The sequence below is a fragment of the Panicum virgatum genome, chromosome 3K (genome assembly GCF_016808335.1).
Source record: "Panicum virgatum strain AP13 chromosome 3K, P.virgatum_v5, whole genome shotgun sequence".
In the NCBI taxonomy this organism is placed as follows: Eukaryota; Viridiplantae; Streptophyta; class Magnoliopsida; order Poales; family Poaceae; genus Panicum; species Panicum virgatum.
The window spans coordinates 5,263,236-5,283,491 of record NC_053138.1 but is presented as its reverse complement, the minus strand read 5'-3'; the positions used below and the strand labels follow the sequence as shown (position 1 = coordinate 5,283,491).

Sequence of the window (20,256 nt, the reverse complement as noted above, 5' to 3'; positions counted from 1 at the left end):
GCTGATTAACACGAGACGAATTTTTTAAGATTAATTAGTTTATGATTGAATATTATTTATCAAGTAACAATTAAAATCAATAATTTTTCACCAACTAAAACATTTCACCCACTAAACAGGGCTCGGAAGAAAACCAAGCCATGTGATGGATGCTTCTGGATATGCAAGCAGCTAGCTCTTTCATTTTATTTTACTTTGATTCGATTCTGAGCGCGTTTAGTTTCCAAAAATTTTCACCTCGAAATTTGTGCCTCTTTTTTTGGACACATATATGGACTACTAAATGTAGTTAAACAATAAAATTAATTACACAGTTGTACATGGCGAGATGAATTTTTTGAGCCTAATTAGTGCATAATTAGCTATAAGTGCTATAGGAATCCATACGTGCTAATGATGCAGTCAAAGGCTTTAAAAGATTCGTCTCGCGTTCCAAGTGAGTTCTGAAATTAGTTTTTTAATTAGTGTACGAAAATTCCTCCCGACATGACATTTGGTACGATTTGACAACCGAACTAAACGGCCCCTCTTTCCCTCAAATGTATGGAGGTTTCGAATTTGATATGAGTGGATTCTTACGATAAACTAATCCAGTTGATTAGTGGTAATTTAATGAGCGAGGCATCCAGCTTTCCAGTTTGGGGTCGTCGGGGAGTCTGACGTTTCAAGGAATCGCGCTGACTTGTTAGAGGGTCTACCACCCGTCCGATATCAAGCATTGCATGATCGCAGCCACCCGTTCAGCCTAGAACTGGAAGGCCTTGCTCGCAGGTCGCTGCCATGACGTTTGGTGGAATATATCCAAAATTCTTATGGAGCGCGCGAGCGATTAGAAGCGTAGGAAATTTTTTAAACTGGATTAGTATTTCAAAGTGATGTCACATTGGAAATAAACCTGCTTTAAGTAGAAAACTTTTTTTTGAAGAAATTTAAGTAGAAAACTTGCTCACATAGGCAAGGGAGGGAGGCCTTTACACGAGAAGGGAAATGTATTCACATTATATTATTCTGTCATGGTGCACTAGATAATGGTGATTCATATGCTGGAAGCAGTGGTCATATCTTTTAGTTTTAGGAAACCAATTTAGGAAGTTTTTTTTTACTTTGCTATCATCACCGTTTTCTAGGTCATTACTCAAAGGCAAGAAAGCACTTAATTGGTTGTTTCAGCGAACGTCCGAAAAATCCAGCCCCAAAACAACACACAATTGCCTGTGAATAAGTACTTTGCATGAAAACCGTAAGAGAGAATGGGAGGCAATGGCACACGTGATTTTCTTGGCATTAAGGAGGAGAGACAACAAATATATAAATCCATTTTTCATTTATTTTTAACTTTGCTGGCTACCACAAACAAAAATACTGTTCGCTATACTATGCTTGGTGGCTAGTGATGATTTGTTGTGAGAGAAAAGTACTGTTGATTGACTGGTGGCTGGCGCTGGTTTAGTGTGAGAGAAAAATACTGTTGGCTAGTTGCAGCGAACATAGTGATAGTTGATGTTGAGCTCATCAATAGCTGCCAAAGATACCAATGAGACTTGCCAACACGTTACCGGATTATCTTCATACACGTGATGATAACAATAACTCAAGTAAGAACCTTGCTTGTGTGCAGGAACATATCTGCAGATTAAAAGGAGAAACCACTCTTGTTTTCTTTACATGGAAGGTGTTTCACATACAGCTACTAACATTAATATTTTATCTTTTGCTTCCTAAGATCTAATTAATGTGACACCTCCAGTAACAATGATTTACGCAAAGAGCACCGGGCGAACAGTCAGATGCTGCAAGTAGAGAGAAGAGGAAGTAAAGGATGATGGTTGAAGTGGATGACCTCGAAATAAAGCATATGGACCCGCTCGATTAAGAGGGAGATTAGCAACCGAAATCTCATTTGCCACCACCACCACCAGCCTTTCCGTGCTCGTCCGGCCACCGTCACCAGCGGCGTGCAGGCCTAAATCCCCGCGCCGGCGCCCCCGCCGAGGCGCGCCACGTCCACCCCCGCCGGCCCTACCTCACCTCATGTACTCGTAGTACGTCCCCCTCCATTGTTTACCCCCTCCACCAATCAGCCGCCACCAAACCGCCGCACCCAACAGTTGCGCACGGCGAATGGTCTCTCCTATCGTTGATGCCTCCGACGACGACGGCGACCGGCGATCGGCCAATCCGATCGAAAAGCGACGCTCCGCGGCGGCCCGATTGGTCCAGGTCGCCTGACAGGACGTCGTTCTCTCTCGAAGCCGGTTGGTTGGGTTGGCCAGGGTTGGAAAAAGGGCGCAGGGGGGGATCGGCTCGCGGATCTCGGAGATCGGGGGTGACGGCCAGGTGGATGGTGCGGGACAGCGAGAGTGCTGCCTCGCCGGAAGCATCTGGTCAGCTGAGCTCACCCCCGTCTCGATCTCCCGGGCGGGCAGAAAGCCATGGATCGATGCCGGGAATGGGAATTAAATAATTAATCAAGAGCTTGCAGGCGTGTATGTGACGGAATCGCCAAATTAAAATTCTAAATTAAGTGTAATGATCATTATTTGAACACATCCGACGCATCAGTTTAATACTTTAATTTGATGATCCTTTCTCAAACCACGTTTCGATCGAAACAACACCGGTAGTCCACGCAAAGGTGGACGCAGATGGTACAATATGACAATACTTGGAAAATACTAACCCAATACATAGTGCGAAATATTAAGGTTTACAAACCGAATTCAAATACAAAAATAATTTATATACCATTTTACAAAAGTTGGATAAACATATAATCCGACAGCTACGATAAGAGATTACACACTTTGCCCAAATGTGTGTAATCAGGAGTCCATCTAAACATCTGGGTCATCAACCTCCCAACCCTCCGCGTTAAGGCGGATAAACTTGGCGCAGCACGGGCAGAAATCTACGTCTGTGGGTTCTGAAATAATTTTTCAACAAAACTCTAAGCAACTAATACTCAGCAAGACTTACCCGTCTATGGGTATACTTAGCCCAATATCTAGACATGCAAGGCTTTCGGACTGGTGGTTTTTGTTTTGCAGAAAATTGACTAAGAGTGGATCATTATTTTCAATATTTAGCTCAAGATTCTTTTTAGCCTAACCATCAGCTAATGTTTGCATAACAACTAAAGCAAACATGGTGGATCATTAAACGTCAATTCAAAGTAATCATCATCATGTATCCTTCATATTCCATCTCATTACTACGATGCGGTACTGCGATCAAAGTGCTTATATCCGAGAGCGACTGACGGCGAATCGATTCGATTTAACTTTGCAAGATGGACCTATCCAACACGGCACGCATATATCCTGTCGGACCACACGCACCAACCATTCCTCTCCCCGCCTCGAGCTACAGAACCGCCCCACCTACATATAGTCAGCCGAGCCCTACGAGAGACCACCAAAAATAAATACATGCATCCCCAATTCTCCGCGACCACTCGACTACCCTAAGGGGTGGTGATGAAGTTCTGTATTTCCGAAGCAAGGCAGTACTAGACTTACCGGTTTCGACTACCTCCTACTCCTGGCATGCAGTTAGTACAGTTCAAGCTCGATCAACAGGGCCAGACAACGAACGGTCCTTAACCGATACAGACGGGGCTAGACACCAGAAATCCTGTCCTGTTGCCATACCTACATCTCATCATCATTCCCCGTCCGGTCTCAAATTTCCATTCATTCCATCTTGAATATAATAACTCATATAATAAATATAAAGACATCCTATATCTCGCGAGTAACAAAAAATTACTCGACTTCTACCGAGATCTATTAAACATAACAGTACTAACGACTTACACATGCTAGTAATATTCAACCCAAGGGAATCTAGGGATCATGCAACTAAGGTTTCAAATAATTCCTAAAAACGTAATGCACAAGTAATAAACATATATACTGATTCATAATTTAAAATAGTAGGTCATGCACCGGGGCTTGCCTTTGGGCTGTTGCTTAGTGCTAGGCTCAACTGGGCCTGGGGCCGGGTTCTCGCGAACCTCCTGCTGGGCTTGCTCCGACTGCTCCTGCGGCTCAGCGATTACCTCGAACACGACTTCCTCGGCTACGGGCTGTATATGCATGCATACGAAATAATGAGAATGTAGGCATGATTAATGTATAAGGCAAACATGGACCGATTAAAAGAAAACTAACAATTTACAACATAATAATGAGAATGCAGGGGGACCTCTCTGTTAGTGAGTTCTGCAGGAGGATGAAGGACATGGCTGATGCTCTTCACGACCTCGGGTGTCCGGTGCCCGACCGAGTCTTGGTGCTCAATGTCCTACGGAGTCTCAACAGCACCTATGACCACCTGCGGACATGGATCACCCGCCAGAGGCCCTTCCCCTCCTTCCTGCAGGTCCGGGACGACCTCATTCTCGAGGAGATCACCAGGGGTCCCGTGACCGGCTCGTCCTTGTCCTCCTCCACTGCGCTCGTGGCTACTCCTCCGGCTTCCTCCGCCTCGCCAGCCACCTCCCTCCTTGGTGCTCCTCCCACCGGGCAGACCGGGGGTGGAGGGGCCGTGGTGGACGTCGTCGGCGGGGAGCACGTGGTGGTGGTGGTGGTGGTGCTGGTGGCACTGCTCCTGGTGGTGCTGACACCAGTGATGCTGGTGGGGGTCGTCGGGGCACGCCAACTTCGGCTTCGGCTCTTGCTTCGGCCCCTGCCCCTGGAGGTACGCCCTGGCCATCCTTCAGCAACCCATGATCAGGGCGCATCTCGATGTGGCCGTTTTAGGGTCAAGGGGGCCCCCTCGTCCTCAGCTCCAACCGGCGGCCATATTCTCCGGTGCTGCTCCTCTGTTCGCACCGTCCTGGACTCCACCTGCTCAGCCCAGCCAGCCACCGACCTAGCCTGGGGGGTAGGACTAGGACGCGCTGGCGCAGTCCTTCAGCACCATGGGGCTGACACCGCCGGTCAGCATCGAGTGCATCACCGACTCGGGTGCCTCCTTCCACACCACCCCAGATGCCGGTATACTCTCTTCTGTCCGACCCCCACATCCTTCTTGTCCTTCTTCCATCATGGTTGGCGATGGATCTTGTCTTTCTGTCACCGCCGTGGGTTCATCTTCCCAATGCTCTTGTTGCTCCTCAGATGATTTATAATCTTCTTTCCATTCGCCAGTTTACTGCTGACAATTCTTGTTCCATCGAATTTGACTCCTCTGGTCTTACTGTGAAGGATTCGGCTTCCCGGCGTCCGCTCTTCCGATGTGACAGCTCAGGGCCCCTTTACACCCTTCGTCTCCCTGCTTTCGCTGCTCCGCATTCGACTTCTTCTTCGTTTGCTGCCTTTGCCGCGACGCCGTCTTCCACCATCTGGCACAGCTGGCTTGGTCACCCCGGCCGCGACGTTTTGGCTCAGCTCAGTCGTAGTACCGATGTTTCTTGTATTAGGGCTGCTGCTGAGCACCTCTGTCATGTGTGCCAGTTAGGTCGTCATGTTAGACTTTTTCTTCTTCTTCTTCTTTGCATGCGATGCATGCCTTTGATCTTGTTCATTGTGACCTGTGGACCTCTCCTGTACTCAGCATTTCTGGCTATAAATGCTATCTGGTGGAGGTTGATGATTTCTCTCATTATTCTTGGACTTTTCCTTTGCGCGCCAAGTCTGAGACCTTTTCCACCCTCCTCCACTTCTTTGTCTGGGTGTCCACTCAGTTTGGCCTCACCATTAAGGACGTCCAGTGTGACAACGAGCGTGAGTTCGACAACTCCACCTCCCGTTCTTTCTTCCTCTCTCGAGGTGTTCTGCTGCGTATGTCTTGTCCGTATACCTCTATCCAGAACGGCAAGGCTGAGAGGATGATTCGCACGACGAATGACGTCATGCGCATCCTTCTGATCCAGGCCTCTCTGCCTCCACGCTTCTGGGCTGATAGTCGCCACACCGCCACCTACTTGCTTAACCGCCTTCCGTACACTGCTTCCCCTTCTCTCACTCCACACCACGCTCTTTTCGGTACCCCTCCTTGCTATGACCACCTTAGTGTCTTCGGGTGTGCGAGTTATCCTATCATCTCCGCGCACTGCTCCTCATAAGCTGGCGCCCCGCTCGACACGGTGTGTGTTTCATGGTTACTTCCCTGACCACAAGGGGTACCACTGCTTTGACCTCACCACTCGCCGAGTCCTCATCTCCCGACATGTTGTGTTTGGCGAGTCAGATTTCCCCTACTCCACCTCTTCTACACCTTCCCCTGACCCCGAGTTGGAGTCCCTGTTTTCGCCTGACCCCGTGGTTCAGCCACCTTTATCTGTCTGTCCTTTCTCTGCAGGTTTTCTTGGTACACCGGCACCGCTTCCGGTGATCCCTACTGCGCCACGCGCGGCACCGGTGCCTGCTGTCGCGCCACGCGCGGCCCCAGGACCTCCTGTCGTTCCACGCGCGGCCCCAGTGTCTCCTACTGTGCCACGCAGGGCCCCGGTGCCTCCTACGGCGCCTGCGTGCTACGCCCAGCCGATGCAGGTGTACCGGCGTCGTTCGGTGCCAGCACTGGCGCTGGACCTGCGGCCTTCGACTCCGCCACCGGAGTCTCCACTGCCACGTACACCGGAGCCGTCGCCGCAGCCGCCTCCGCCGACTCGCTCTCGAGTCGAGCCGGCTGTGTACCACCCGCCAGTCATCCATCGGGACCCTGGTCATATTCATTCGCATGGTGACTCGGCGGATGGCTTCTCAGCACGCGTCTCTCTCCGCCACCGAGGGAGAGCCACGGATCTCTCCGGTACCCTCCTCTGTCTGCGACGCCCTGGCGGATCCTCACTGGTGTCGCGCGATGGAAGAGGAGTATGCGGCTCTTCTTGCCAACCAGACGTGGGATCTCGTGCCACGTCCGTCTGGTTGCAACGTGATCATCGGCAAGTGGATCTAGACGCATAAGCGTCGGGCTGATGGCACACTGGATCGCTACAAGGCTCGCTGGGTTCTCCGGGGTTTCACCCAGTGGCCTGGTGTGGACTATGATGAGACCTTCAGTCCAGTGGTGAAGCCTGCTACCGTGCGCACGGTCCTCTCGCTAACTCTCTCTCTCTCTCCCTCGCTCATGGCCCGTGCACCAGCTGGATGTGAAGAATGCGTTTCTCCATGGCACTCTGTCAGAGACAGTCTACTGCAGTCAGCCGGCGGTATTTGTGGACTTCAGTCGTCCGGACATGGTCTGCCGGCTCAACAAGTCTCTCTATGGCCTGAAGTAGGCTCCTCGGGCTTGGTATTCTCGGTTCGCCACGTTCTTGCTGACATTGGGATTCACCGAGGCCAAGTCTGACACTTCTCTGTTTATCTACCGCCGTGCTGATGAAACTGCCTACCTGCTGCTCTATGTTGATGACATTGTGCTCACAGCCTCCAGCCAACAGTTGCTTCAGCGCATCATCTCCTCTTTGATGCAGGAGTTTGCTATGAAGGATCTTGATCAGCTCCATCAATTTCTGGGTGTTACTGTTGAGCCTTGCCCTTCTGGCCTTCTCCTTCACCAGCGGCAGTATGCTCTTGATATTCTGGAGCGGGCTGGGATGACTGATTGCAAGCCATGCTGCTCTCCTGTCGACACTCAGGCGAAGTTGTCTGCTGATCTGGGTGATCCCGTGGCTGATCCTATTGCCTACCGGAGTCTTGCCGGTGCCTTGCAGTACCTTACTTTCACCAGATCGGACCTCATCTATGCAGTTCAGCAGGTCTGTCTTCATATGCATGATCCCTGGGAGTCACATCTTGCTGCGCTGAAACGTCTACTCCGCTACGTTCGTGGCACTACTGACTTCGGCCTGGTTCTTCACCACACTCTCTCTACTGAGCTGGTTGTCTATACCGACGCTGATTGGGCTGGCTTTCCGGATACTCGCCGCTCCACTTTCGGCTATGCCGTCTTCCTGGGCGGCAATCTTGTCTCCTGGTCGTCCAAGCGGCAGTCGGTTGTTTCCCGCTCCAGTGCCGAGGCGGAGTACTGTACTGTCGCTAACTGCGTGGCGGAGGCGTCCTGGCTACGCCAGCTCTTGGCGGAGCTCCATAGCCCGCTCGCCAAGAGCACGCTCGTCTACTGCGACAACGTCAGTGCCGTATATCTCTCTACCAACTCTGTTCAGCATCAGCGGACGAAACATGTGGAGATCGACTGCACTTCGTTCGCGACAGGGTCGCTATCGGCGATGTTCGGGTCCACCATGTCCCGACCACCTCCCAGTTTGCAGACATCTTCACCAAGGGTCTCCCCTCCTCGACTTTCTCGGAGTTTCGCTCCAGCCTCAACGGTAGTTGTGGCTGCGCAGGGGGTGTTTGCCCTATGTGTGCTTTCTTTGTTGTCCAGTCTTGAACACCGCTGCGCCGGTAGTTCAGACTGCGGGGGATATTGGTGTATGTGTGAGTGGCCCATATAGCCAGATGTTAAGGCCCATCTAGATGCCCATGTACCGTTACTGTATACCTATCCTTCTAGGGTTTGGAGGAATATACTAAGTCGTTCTCTCCTACGTTAACTAAACCCAAGAAGATCAAGGAGCAGTAAGCAGAAGAAAACAAGACCAAGAAGAAATAGACTATTCTTTTGTGGAGTTAGAGCTTCATTTCATCTTCTTAACAAGAAGAGATTTACTGAAAAAAAAGAAGAGATTAATGTTTCGAAGCTAATCTAAGAAATACCCATCTATCATTGTTAGCTTCTGAGAAGTCTCGTTGGCCTGCATCTCTTGTATCTAGCTTGCTTGGATTGTCCAGCGGCTTGTAAATATCTGTTCCAGCCAAGATATTGGGACCAGTGTATGGGAGGTAAAACTTCTCAGAGTTGATTGTAGCCTACATTATTGTTGCACCAGATTGGTGAAAGTATATTCGGTCTCATTATCATGATTAGAGAATGGAGATGTCATGTTACTCCCGTACTAAGCAGATACGTTGGCCTGGACCTGGATGGCTGGGAGTGGGAAGGCCGAATTCTGCATACCTCATGAGCCTGGGCAAGGAGGCCCAAACTCATGAGTCGATGAAGCTAAAAGGTGCGGCCCATACAACCAAAACTCGTGCAAACTTCATGAAACTGTAGTAGAATTTAAGATGGAAAGTAATTTAAGCAACGTCAGAATGTCAGGAGTTAGCTTTTTGGGCCTACTGGGATGGTTTCCGAAGTTTAATTTTAACGGGCTGGGCCCTTGTACGTCCGGGATGGCCCTGATAAAAGCTCGGGCAGAGGGGAATCAATGGCGGTGGCATCACAAATTGCCGCGGGTAGCTAGAGAATGATTTGATTTGATTATCTATCCAGCAACCACTGCTCAGCGTCCTGTCGCGCGGGTCTACCAGGTCCATGTGACATGCCTCTCTTTCTGCAGGGCATGTGGGCCCATGAAAGGCCGGAGGACGGGAGAAGCCCACGCCGACCGTTCTGTTTACCACGAGTAATGCTGGCCCCCTGATCCTTTTTCTCCATTTTTGGGGCGGATCCAGCAGGGGGCTGGGAGGGCTCGAGCCCCCTGCCCCTGCCCCCTGCCTCCGGAAACTCTATTGGAGCCTCCCTTGAGCCTTTTTTTGATTTTTTTTCTCTGTCATTGAAAAAATTTATGATTGAAGATGAACAATGTGTAGTTGAGCCCCCTCTCTTTCAAGTCTGAATCCGCCACTGTTTTTGAGGGACCATCCTTTTCCTTCCCCGGTGAGAGATTTCTATCAACTCGATTACTACCATACGAATATGCGAGCACTCCCTGCACCCTCTCTAAAAAAAGGTCGTTAAACATATATCCTGACACGAGTACACGACCATTCAATTGCTTTTTTTAGGGCAACCATTCAACAACAGCTACGGCAGGAGTCTCATCCGAATCGGAATAATTATTATTCTAAGTCGCAGATATATCATCTCTTACGTCATCGATATCCCTCGGGGGCGGCGATTGCGTTGTGGCCCTGTGCCGCCGCGTGGTGCATAATCTGGAGGCCGCATGCTTGAGCAGAGCTCTCACGCAACGCGATGCACCCAGACAAAACTCTTGTCCCCGTGAAACATGATTACACAGTTGCCACTGTTGTCGTAATAAGATCATTATCTAAAAAAAGTTGCGTCGTCAGACATTCTGAAAGCAGGTGCGGCGGCAGTTTTTTTATTTTCTTCAAGATATAGTGTTCATCAGATAGTAAAATTCCAAATTTTTTTCCGGCATCTGCATGGAGACTTAAATCTAGATGAAATAAAAAACGCATTGCGACTGCTGTCTGTAAATAGCGAGACGAATCTAATTAAGCTGTAATTAGATGCTAAATTGCTACAGTAATGCTACAGTGAATAACCTCTAATGACGGATTAATTAAGCTCATTAGATTCGTCTCGCGATTTACAGACGAGTTCTATAATTATTTTTGTGATTAGTCTATGTTTAGTACTTCAAATGTAAAAAGATGACTTTTCAAAAACTTTATAGAGCGCAACCAAACACGGCCATAAACCTAGTAGCAGCAGAAGGGCACTGTATGCATATATAGAATGAAGATCACGAGAGTAGCTAGGTTGGGAATAATGTGTGGGCGTGTCAACTAACCTTTCGAGAAAGTGAAAACGATAAAGGGGGTAGAGCGTGTGGATGTGGCTCAAGCCCAAGAATGTTCGGCGCCACGTACCATCAGGCATCAGCCGAAGAGAATTTGATTCTCCGTACGTGGAGCCGGCCCGATCGAATTGACTGGAGCCTTTACTAAGGGCGCGTTTAGTTCCTAAAAATTTTCACCTCTCCTTTAAACACATGTATGAAGCACTAAATGTAATTAAATAACAAAACTAATTACACAGTTTGGATGTACATGACGAGACGAATCTTTTAAGCCTAATTAGTGCATGATTAGCCATAAGTGCTACAGTACCCACATGTGCTAATGACGCGGTCAAAGGCCTCAAAAGATTCGTCTCGTGGTTTCCAAGTGAGTTCTGAAATTAGTTTTTTAATTAGTGTCCGAAAAATCCTCCCGACATTCGATCAAAGTGCTGATTTGACCTCCAAAAATTTTTGCCGGGCGAACTAAACGCGCCCAACTCGTTTTGCACAGGGATTCCCGTACATGCTGGTGGCCATGTCAAGCTCGGATCCTCGGGTTCTTTATTCATTCTGATCCAGAGCAGACGTGCATGAAGAATGTCAGCTGCGCACCACTAATGTCTGATTCCCTCATTCCACAACCTGGCATCATCGCCCATCACTTTTTTACGTGCATCTAACCCCGTGGAGCAGGGAACACGTACGAGGTAGTCTTTATTTACTCTTTTTTTTTTCCTTCTACATAAGAGACTAAAATATGTAATACGTTGATTTTTACTCAAGAGTCCGAGGTAGTAGTTGTTTAGTGTGAGAGCATGCCAGACTGGTACACAGTTAGAGTATAATCTTTCCATCAACAAGATGTGGGGGGTAAAAGGAGGACTGCTAACATCATGTCATCAATCGGCAGGGGAAAAAACCAAGGAAAAGTCCAGCACCTTGGCCTTGTTTGGTTGGGTTGTGAAAACGTTTTGAGGAAAACTTTTTGGTACTTTGACCATTAATTTAGGATATTAAATAAAGTCTAATTACAAAATTAACTCCGCAACTCTGGTACTGTAGCACTTGCTCTACCTAATGAGGCCTTTGACCGTACGATTAGTGAATAATTGAGCGCGATCACTGTAGCATCACTGTAGCCAATCAAGACGGAACTTGAGTCATTAGATTCGTCTCGAAAAAATACACTCATCCCTGAAAAGGTTTTGCAAATAGACTTCATTTAGTACTCCATGCGGACATTCGTCTTTTTGTTCTTGCAACGGCCTGCTACTCTGACTTTGCACCGGTCGCGCAGCCCGGCACGGCGGCAGCGTCTATCATGATCGCGCGCCGTACGTATGACCCGGACCGGAAAGCTTAGCTGCACTCTGTGCTCCGCAGTCGGCACGCCGCCACCCGGCCGACCTTTCTGACCTCAGCCCGTACCGGCACACGCACCGGGCGCCGGCACAGCGGCGCGTCCGCTTGTGACCCTGCGGGAGCACGGAAACCTTGGCACGACAGGCTACATGCTACAGCAGCCAAGCCACGCCCGCCGGGAGCCCGAGGAGCTAGCTGTAGATATGGATGGCACTACGGCACGGCTCGGACGATGTGAGAGTGCGTGGGCCGCGCGTACGATACGAGCCCCAGCCAGATAGGCATCGTCGGGGTGGCGCGCGCTGCGCTGCCGCAGGCGATACGATACGATAGCCGGCCCGCTTTCCCGTTGAGCCGGCCCCCACTCCCGTGTCTGGCCCCCGACGAAGCAAAATCCTCTCCGCCGCTTCGCCGTCGCCAGCTATCGACAGAAAGGAACGAAATCCTTCCACCGCGGCACCGACAGCGACCGGCAGCAGAAGGAACACCATTATTTTCCCCCGGAGCGACAACACAGCCAGCCCCAGAACCCTAGCTCCACCGCCGGACCTCGACGGCGAGCGAAACCTGATCCTAGACAACCATCTACCTACGCTATGTACATACGCACGACGATTCCACAACCCACCTCCCTTTCCGCGGCCGAAACGGACGACAAAGAAGAATGAGGGCGGCGGAATCGCCGCCGGAAGCGGCGTTCGCCTCACAGTCGCCCTCTCCTCTTCTCTCTACTGTAGATGGGGAAAGAGGAAGGGAGCCTGACCAGTTCTGTCACAAAAACTGGGAGCTACTGTATTGTTTGTTGAAGAAAGGGCCACGCTCGCTGAGGAGGGATGGAAAACAAGCAAGAATTTGCACCTCCTCGTTAAGGGTTTAGGTGGACCCACCACCTCGTTAAGCGTGAATTTGTGAGGTCTGGTCCATTGGGCTGGAGCCCTGCTACCCTGCAGACAACACGGCGGGCAAGATTATCTGAGATATCGTTTGGTACCCACTGTAACCAGCTCAAATGATCAAATTTCACAACTTATTATCATCTTAAATGGTATTTACAACTGAGAGTTTACAGCACAGTAAATCTGGCCGCGCAATTAGCACGAACCACCTTACTAGTTTACATACACAGCAGCACACCGATTTTATTTGCCGTAGTTCCACACACACACACAAGCACTTTTTTTTTTGAGAGGACACACACACTGGGCTGGGCTAGAAAGCAGCCGGCTGGGTTGTTTTCCAGCTGCTTTGTAGCTCACCAGTGCAGCCGAACAGCTTCAAGGCTTTTGATATACAGGTAGCCACGATGAGTTAGCTAGCGTAGCGGGGATGATGGAGATGTGGGTGGTTTGGATGTTTATCCATGGCCTGCTTCAAGGCCGAAGGATGCTGCTCGCGCAGGCCTGTGAGCTCCACCACCTTCAACTTGGGAAGGTTTTCAACCCCGGTCAGGGTAACCGGGACGGCGACGACGGCGTCGTAGGTACTGGCGGGGTCCGCCGAGGACCAGGCGATCGTCTCGAGCGCCGGCGCGGAGTTCTCCTCGAAGCTGAGCTCGGTGATGACGGTGACGCCCTCGATCCGGAGGAACCTGAGGGACGGGAACCCGCCTGGCCGCTTCCTGAAGGCGAGCTCGCCGCCGCTGTACGCCCTGTGGCGGAGCCGGAGGCAGACCAGGGCCGGGAGGCCGGCGAGGGCGTCCAGCTTCTCGTCCGTCAGCAGGGTGTTGCACAGCGTGATCTTGCTCAGCTTCTTGAGCCGCTCCACCCAGCTGGGCATCCCGGAGCTCCTCATGCCGTCGATCCTCAGGCTCACCAGGTTCGAGGGGAGCGGGTACAAGGTGCTGTCCGGGGCCTCCAGGGTCGGTCTGCCATTGATGGGTGGAGTTGACACCCTCACTGACAGAGAGTGCAGGCTTCCGCTCAGCCTGCAGATCACCCGGAGCAAATCCTTGACGGCGGGCTCGTCCCCTGGGACCAGCACAACGCCAAGCTTCCGTAGCTTTGGGAGGTACTCGATTTTCCTCAGCTCTCTGCGCCAACAAACTCGGACTTGGGACAGTATCTGTTAATAAAAGGTTAACGGATTTCACTATTTATTTCAACTGTTTTCTAGCTATACGATAAAAAAAACTGTTATCAGAGCTTGCTAGTTATGAGAAGATCGAATACAGTGAGTACCTCCAGATTGGCCATTTCCCTGGCATTGGCAGGCATCATCACGGTGACATCGGAGTCGATGTTACCGGCAAGAAGATGCTTGAGGCTGCTCGGAAAGACGTTCCTGGTGTGGGAGCCATGGATGTTGGTTTGCCGGATGTCCAGCGTCTCCAGCAGCCGGAGCCCCTGGAGTTGATGGGGCAGGTGATCAACATCCGTGTTCCGGAGGCTCAGGTACTTGATCGTCGGTGCCTGCTTGCAGATCCTCCTCAGGTGGCTCCGGTTCAGTATCCCCACGCAGCCTCCGAGATCTATCACGTTGAGCCGGTAGGTATTCGGGAGCTGCCTCAGCTCTCGCAGCATCTTGTCGATGGCATCATCTCTGTGTCTGCCTGCTGCCACTGCCAGTGCTGCCGGCATGATGGATGATGGGGCCTGAGGCTGACGATAATAATCGTCAGCACCACAGTGGGCCGGCAGCGCGGCGTCGCGGATTTTGATCTGGATCTGAAGGTGCGTCGGCAAGCCGTGCCCCTGGAAGTTCTCCTGCTTGCACATGTCCTCGATGAACTCCTTGACCAGTCCGTTGCTGATGCAGCAGCTCTTCACCTTGCCGGCGGCGCCGACGGCGGCGCCGGAGGAGACGAAGCCCCGGAAGAGGAGCTCCTCGAAGCAGCGCTCGGCGCGCTGCTCCACGGTCTGTTCCTTCTCCTTGTCGTCGCTCACGAGGCGCTCGGCGGCGCACCGCCGGACCAAGCTCGTCCTGCTGATGCTCTTCTCGCGGTTGAAGGCGGCCAGGTACTGCAGGCAGCCCTTCTCCTCCGTGGACAGCTCGCTGTAGCAGAAGGTCAGCGCTCGCTTGGGGAGGTCCGCGTCGGCGGCGTCCGCGGCCGCCGTGAGCTTCCGCAGCTCCCGCGTGTCCCCGGCGGGGCCTTGCCGGAAAGCGTAGAGAGCACGGAGGACCATCCCCATGCAGACGTCGGCGGTGTCGTCAGCACCGGCCGCGGCCGCCGCCTTGTGCTTGAGGAGGCCTCTGCGTATCCTGCGAGCGTCGGCCGCGAGGGCAATCGGGAGCAAGCTGATGGCCTTGTCGAATGGCGCGTCAGGAGGAGACACCCATCTCCGTAGAGTGGAGACGAGAGGCAAAGAGGAGGAAGAGGGGCCGGCGGCGAGCAACGCGGCGAGGAACTTTTCTCTCTCGCCGTCGTCGCCGCCGCCGCCGCGCCGGCCCTTGCCGTCGGCGCCCGCTGCCGGCACGGTGACGCCGTAGCGCTCCCGGCGCTCGCCGACGTCCTTGACCCGGTCCCGGAGCTCCTGGATCTTGGTGGAGAAGCGGCGGCGCTGCAGGTAGGCGTGGACGTAGTTGCGGGCGAAGTTGGCGAGGGCCCAGAAGCCGTCGCGGGGCGGGGTGGTGCAGTACATGTTGTAGAGCTCGATGCAGTCCTGGGCGACGTAGGCGATCTCCCGGACCTGCTTCATCCACGCGCGCTGCTGGTCGTCGTGCTCGTTGCCCGACTTGTTGAGGTGGAGGAGGAAGCCGTTCATGCTGTCCATCTCGTCCTTGATGAACTGGATGTTGCCCTTGACGCCTTTCTGCAGCCTCGTCTCGCTCTCGATCGCCTTCCCCAGGACGCTCAGCAGCGACTCCACAGCACCTTGGGTCAGGTCAGCCATCTTCCTTCTATCTACTAACTCTCCGTTTGGTGTGTGTGTGTGGGAGAGAGGGAGAGAGAGAGAGAGAGAGAGCTCAAACTTATTGAAGGCGAGAGAGCATGCAGCGAGGAGAGAATGGACGCCAATGGGGGGTATTTATGCATGGAAGAGGAGAGCTCCTGTGCGGGAAGGTCGCCAGGAACACGAAAAACCAAGCGTGACCCTGTAGGCGACGGAATTGAATATTTTTCTTTCTCAGCACTACAGAGAAAGGCAGGACGAACAAGGAAGGCAGCGGAATTATTAAGGACCTGTTGATGAGTTTGCGGATGATGAAAGGAAAGGAAAAGACCAGCTCTACGACAGCCTTCTGACGTCATGCACCACGCAACATCCAGTCAATACTAAACCTTTTCCCTAGGACCTGATTACCTGATCTATTCATAATCTATATATATAATATTGAGTAAAGGATGAGGAATTCATATTTATATTTTGTATACGTATATATCTTGTATAAAGGAATGCTCAAATCCCTGTGTTCATTAAACAAGTTCGAGAACGAAGACCAATATTCAAAACATTTCTGACCGAATAGGAAAAACAGAGGGAAGCTGGCCTGGTCCATACACAATGTTGGGCTGTTATGGGGCCAAAGTCCAAACTACAGACAAAACAGCCCAAAAGGGCATTAACTGTTGGATGTAATGTTGAGAGATTGAGAGACTTGCCATAATAAAATCAAAGCGAGTTGGTTTGCTAAAATTAGGGCATGCCAAGTTGTTGGTAAGAAATTTAGGTATTTATTTGGTTCGGTGCCAACTAATACTTTTTTCTCTTGTAAAGCTTAAGAAGTTTTTACTAACTTGCTTATTTTGGTTAAAGTGGTCAATTTTTAGACACAAACCAATTGATAGCCAAAACTTATTGGCACGCGCTTTAATTTTGGCATGATAAAAATTATTAGCAAACTAATCATGCTCTGAGATTGAGGAGATGGTTTAGTACAAATTTGATGGAGCTGGCGAATAATTAAACCTAAAGTATTTCGCCCAAAAAAAAAGAAAATTGAACCCAAGGCGGTATGTCCTGTGGATCGATCGGCTGACGGTGTGACGCAAGCAATGGCCAAACGGGACGGGTCAATTATTCGATGGGTCGACCCGGCCTGTTCCAATCTTGAGGTAGTATATGCATGGAAGGCGACGCTGGCATCTATTGGTGCCTAACCTCTTTCTCTTGATGATTCAAGAATAAGAGCAACACCAGTGCAAGCCTATGGAGGAGGGCAACAAGATGGAATACTTTTTCCTTCTTTCCGTGGCTGTCTAGGAATAGGATGATCCGTCCGTCTACCCCCACAAGCGACAGCTCCAGTTCGAAGCTTTATTCCTTTTCAAACTTCCGGTCTTTTCCTTGTCCATTTCTTTCTACGGGCTAGCTAGCTAGGTTGTCCTCGCGATGCTTCCTGTATCTGGGTAACGTCTCGTCGTCATTCCGGCGAGCAGCCATGGATCCTTCCTTCTTGTAGTCGGTCTCTGCCACCTCATCGCTACATTGCTTGTCCGTTCTTTTTTTTTTTTTGGAAAAAAACAAGCAAGAAATTTCCAACTCCTTGTTGTGCCCGGCGCACAATGCGGCCCAGTACAGATGGCCCATTGGGCTGCAGCCACCACGGTGGGCCGGATGAGCCGCGATTACCGTTTGGTGTCCACGTCAATGGAAAGAAAACATCGATAAGTAAATAATTTAACTTGACTTGCCTTGCTGTTCTTGTCTCCATCGAAAGATCCTTCACAAATCCCAGTCCCCGACTATTCCGAGGAAGGAGCAGCGCATCAGGGGAGCGCGTGATGCTACTGCCATGGTGGAGGGGCATGTAGCCGTGATCTGCGCCGCGGTGGCCGCGCTCGCCCTCGCCGCAGCCGCGCTGGGGATCGTCGGCGAGGCGACCGGCGGCAAGTCCAAGGCAATGCAACGCGCGCGCGCGCGCACGCATCCGTCTACGTCGTGCACGATGGGTGGTCATCACTGGCTGGCTGACTGACCCGGCGGCGTGCAGTCTTTTGTCAGGTACGACGGCGCCACCTGCGTGTACCGGAGGACGCCGGCGTTCGGGTGCGGCGTCGCGGCGGCGGCCTCGCTGCTGACCGGCCAGCTCGTCCTCTCCGCCGCCGCCGGCTGCTGGGGCCGCTGCAGGGCGCGCGCCGGAGGCGACGTCCGCCGCGCCGGCGCCGTCGTCGCCTCCTCTCTGCTCTCCTGGTAAGCCCAGCGCGCGGCGCAGCCTATCTATCTAGCTAGCATCGGGTCAATTACGCACACGCTCAGAGCGGCGCCGCGCGCGCGCAGGTTTCTGGCGATCCTGGCGGCGAGCGCGTTCCTCGTCGGCGCCCTGAGGAACCAGAGCGGGGAGCGGCGGCCGAGAGGGGACGTCTCCACCTACTACCGGTGCACCGTGCTCGTCGCCGGGGTGTTCGCCGGCGGCTCGTTCCTCGCCATCGCCGCGGCGGCCGTCGGGATCGGCTCCTACGTCGCCCTCGAGGAGGCGGCGGGCTCCTGTTCCTGTCCGCCGCCGGTGTGGCGTGGAGAGCCCCGGCAGGGCGTCGCGGGAGGGCATGCTCAGGTCCCAGCCTGATGACTCTCATCCGTGTGTGGATCAACAGTTTGCTCAAGTGAACCTTTCTTTCCTCCCCTTTTTCTTGCGTGAAATGATGAATACATAACATTGTGTTCTTCAATTTCTTTTCCTCTATTCACAAGACGAATTAAGCTGGTTCACATTCAACATTCAACATTGAAATAAATTAATAAAAAGAAAGTATTACAAGTAGGAAGGATCACTAGCACAAGATGATAAGGCCCTATTTAGTTGGTGAAAAGTTATTGGTTTAGGTACCGTAGCACATTTCGTTGGTGATAAGATCCCCAACATCTTATTCAATAATAATTGTAGGAACACACTGCGTGGAAGCTAAAAATCACAGCAGCCATGGTTCATTGTTGTGGTTGCACGTAAACGCCAATCGCGTCAAGGTATGTGCTGCTACGCCCGAAGAATTCCACGACGCTGTGGCTATCTTCCACCGGGATGGTGAAGGGCGTCCCGTCTCCGAGTCCGAAAGGCCCGTACGCCTTGACGTTGGTGACAAATGTGAGGGATGCTATGACGTTGCACGAGCGATAGAGGCCAACTGTCCCGGAAATGCCCTTCACGAACTCAGAGGGGGCAAGCTGAATCTGCATTGTTACAAAGGACAACGACGAATTAGTTTCACTTGCAAAATAAAGCTCTGCAGAGCGAGCTAATGATCTTGTTGGCCAGAAATTGTTTGGCTTAATTAGCCGCAAAGTACTGCATCTCAAATGAAAAGTGTTCAGAATTCGAATTGCCAGTTACCGTGGTGGAACATCGGCCTGAGCCACCCCATGGGCCTGCGGTGCGCTTCTGACCAGCTTGGTCAGCATATGAGAATGCGATTGCATCAACAACCACACCGCTCTGCACAGTGATACTTTCTAGACGCCCTGGTGTGTCTGTTATGTCCTGAACCACCCCACCACCTCCACCCAATGGCCCAATCTTTTTGACTTGGCTCTGGTGTAATAATAACCACAGAACATTTAGCAATATGGTAATTTTCGTTTTAAACAAATAGATTGGCTAGGATTCTTACAAATGGTAATTGAGAACATGCATGATGAGCTAGATCGTCAAGCTAAAAAAAAATGTGTGAAATGCATATCCCTCGATCTTACCGGCGGCGGCGACCACCCTTTCAGCAGGGGGGAGGATCCCTGGATGGTCAGCCGTATGATGTTGCCATCGCTCCTCTGCTCATGAAAGTTCTTGTAGATGACACCGCTTGCCATGGCAAACTGACCCGTCCCACCAACAATTGCAAACTCACCATTTTCAACCGAGATACCCATCACCTGAAGCGTTGACCCCTTAAACCTGCAACGTATTCATTTTTCAGTTAGTAGTACCATGCTCCGCAATGATCGCGCGCTCCAATCTAAGAGAAAAAGGCAGAAATCTTCACTGATTCTGTTCTTACTATACTATATATCTTACATATAGATGTTTCTGTATGTACTACCTCTGAATCTCGAAGACTATGCTGAAAACATTGTTCCAGTTGCCAGCATAGACGTGCATGCCTTGGGCACGGGCAACAATGGTGGCGTTTGGGCCAGCTCCACCGTATATCGGCCAGTTGTTGACGATGATCGCATCCAGACCGGTAGCGGAATCCGAGCTTGTCACCCCAAATTGGTTCCTGTTTGGACCCAGAGGGGTGTGGTGTGTGGAACAGGTGGAGGTTGCTGAAGTTGAACTCGTTGTTCTCCTCAGGGAAAGGGGATTGAATGATTTCGAAATTGGCCATGGGGTGAGTCTGGGCTTGTTTGGCTAGCCGCCCTGTATGTGTATGAGAAATGGAAGGTGGGCATAGGTTTTTATGGAGCGCTAGCTGCTAGGGCAGTATGCAGTCTCATCCCCCAAAGCCTACAAAACAAAACAATTCCATAATTTTTTTT

At 51.4% G+C, this 20,256-nt stretch overlaps 2 protein-coding genes and 1 pseudogene across 2 annotated transcripts; 1 reads left to right on the top strand and 2 right to left on the bottom strand.

Moving 5' to 3' along the window:
- Positions 1 to 12,918: 12,918 nt before the first annotated feature.
- On the bottom strand, positions 12,919 to 15,958 carry LOC120697022 (disease resistance protein PIK6-NP-like). The gene is made up of 2 exons (XM_039980112.1): positions 14,086 to 15,958; positions 12,919 to 13,969 (listed from the first exon to the last, which is right to left on the bottom strand). The coding sequence occupies exons 1-2, from the start codon at positions 15,736 to 15,738 to the stop codon at positions 13,217 to 13,219; spliced, it is 2,406 nt and encodes an 801-aa protein (XP_039836046.1). The 5' UTR covers positions 15,739 to 15,958; the 3' UTR covers positions 12,919 to 13,216.
- Positions 15,959 to 17,581: 1,623 nt separating this feature from the next.
- On the top strand, positions 17,582 to 18,352 carry LOC120700381. The gene is made up of 3 exons (XM_039984594.1): positions 17,582 to 17,686; positions 17,780 to 17,979; positions 18,067 to 18,352. Exons 1-3 carry the CDS (start codon positions 17,582 to 17,584, stop codon positions 18,350 to 18,352), a joined length of 591 nt encoding a protein of 196 aa, XP_039840528.1.
- A 93-nt stretch (positions 18,353 to 18,445) lies between these two features.
- Positions 18,446 to 20,256, bottom strand: LOC120697021 (annotated as a pseudogene).

Coding starts and splice junctions, on each gene's coding strand:
- LOC120700381 (XM_039984594.1), top strand. CDS start 17,582: ATGGTGGAGGGGCATGTAGCCGTGATCTGCGCCGCGGTGGCCGCGCTC. Junction 17,687..17,779: donor CGACCGGCGGCAAGTCCAAG/GCAATGCAACGC, acceptor GGCGGCGTGCAG/TCTTTTGTCAGGTACGACGG. Junction 17,980..18,066: donor GCCTCCTCTCTGCTCTCCTG/GTAAGCCCAGCG, acceptor GCGCGCGCGCAG/GTTTCTGGCGATCCTGGCGG.
- LOC120697022 (XM_039980112.1), bottom strand. CDS start 15,738: ATGGCTGACCTGACCCAAGGTGCTGTGGAGTCGCTGCTGAGCGTCCTG. Junction 13,970..14,085: donor GGGAAATGGCCAATCTGGAG/GTACTCACTGTA, acceptor TTTTATTAACAG/ATACTGTCCCAAGTCCGAGT.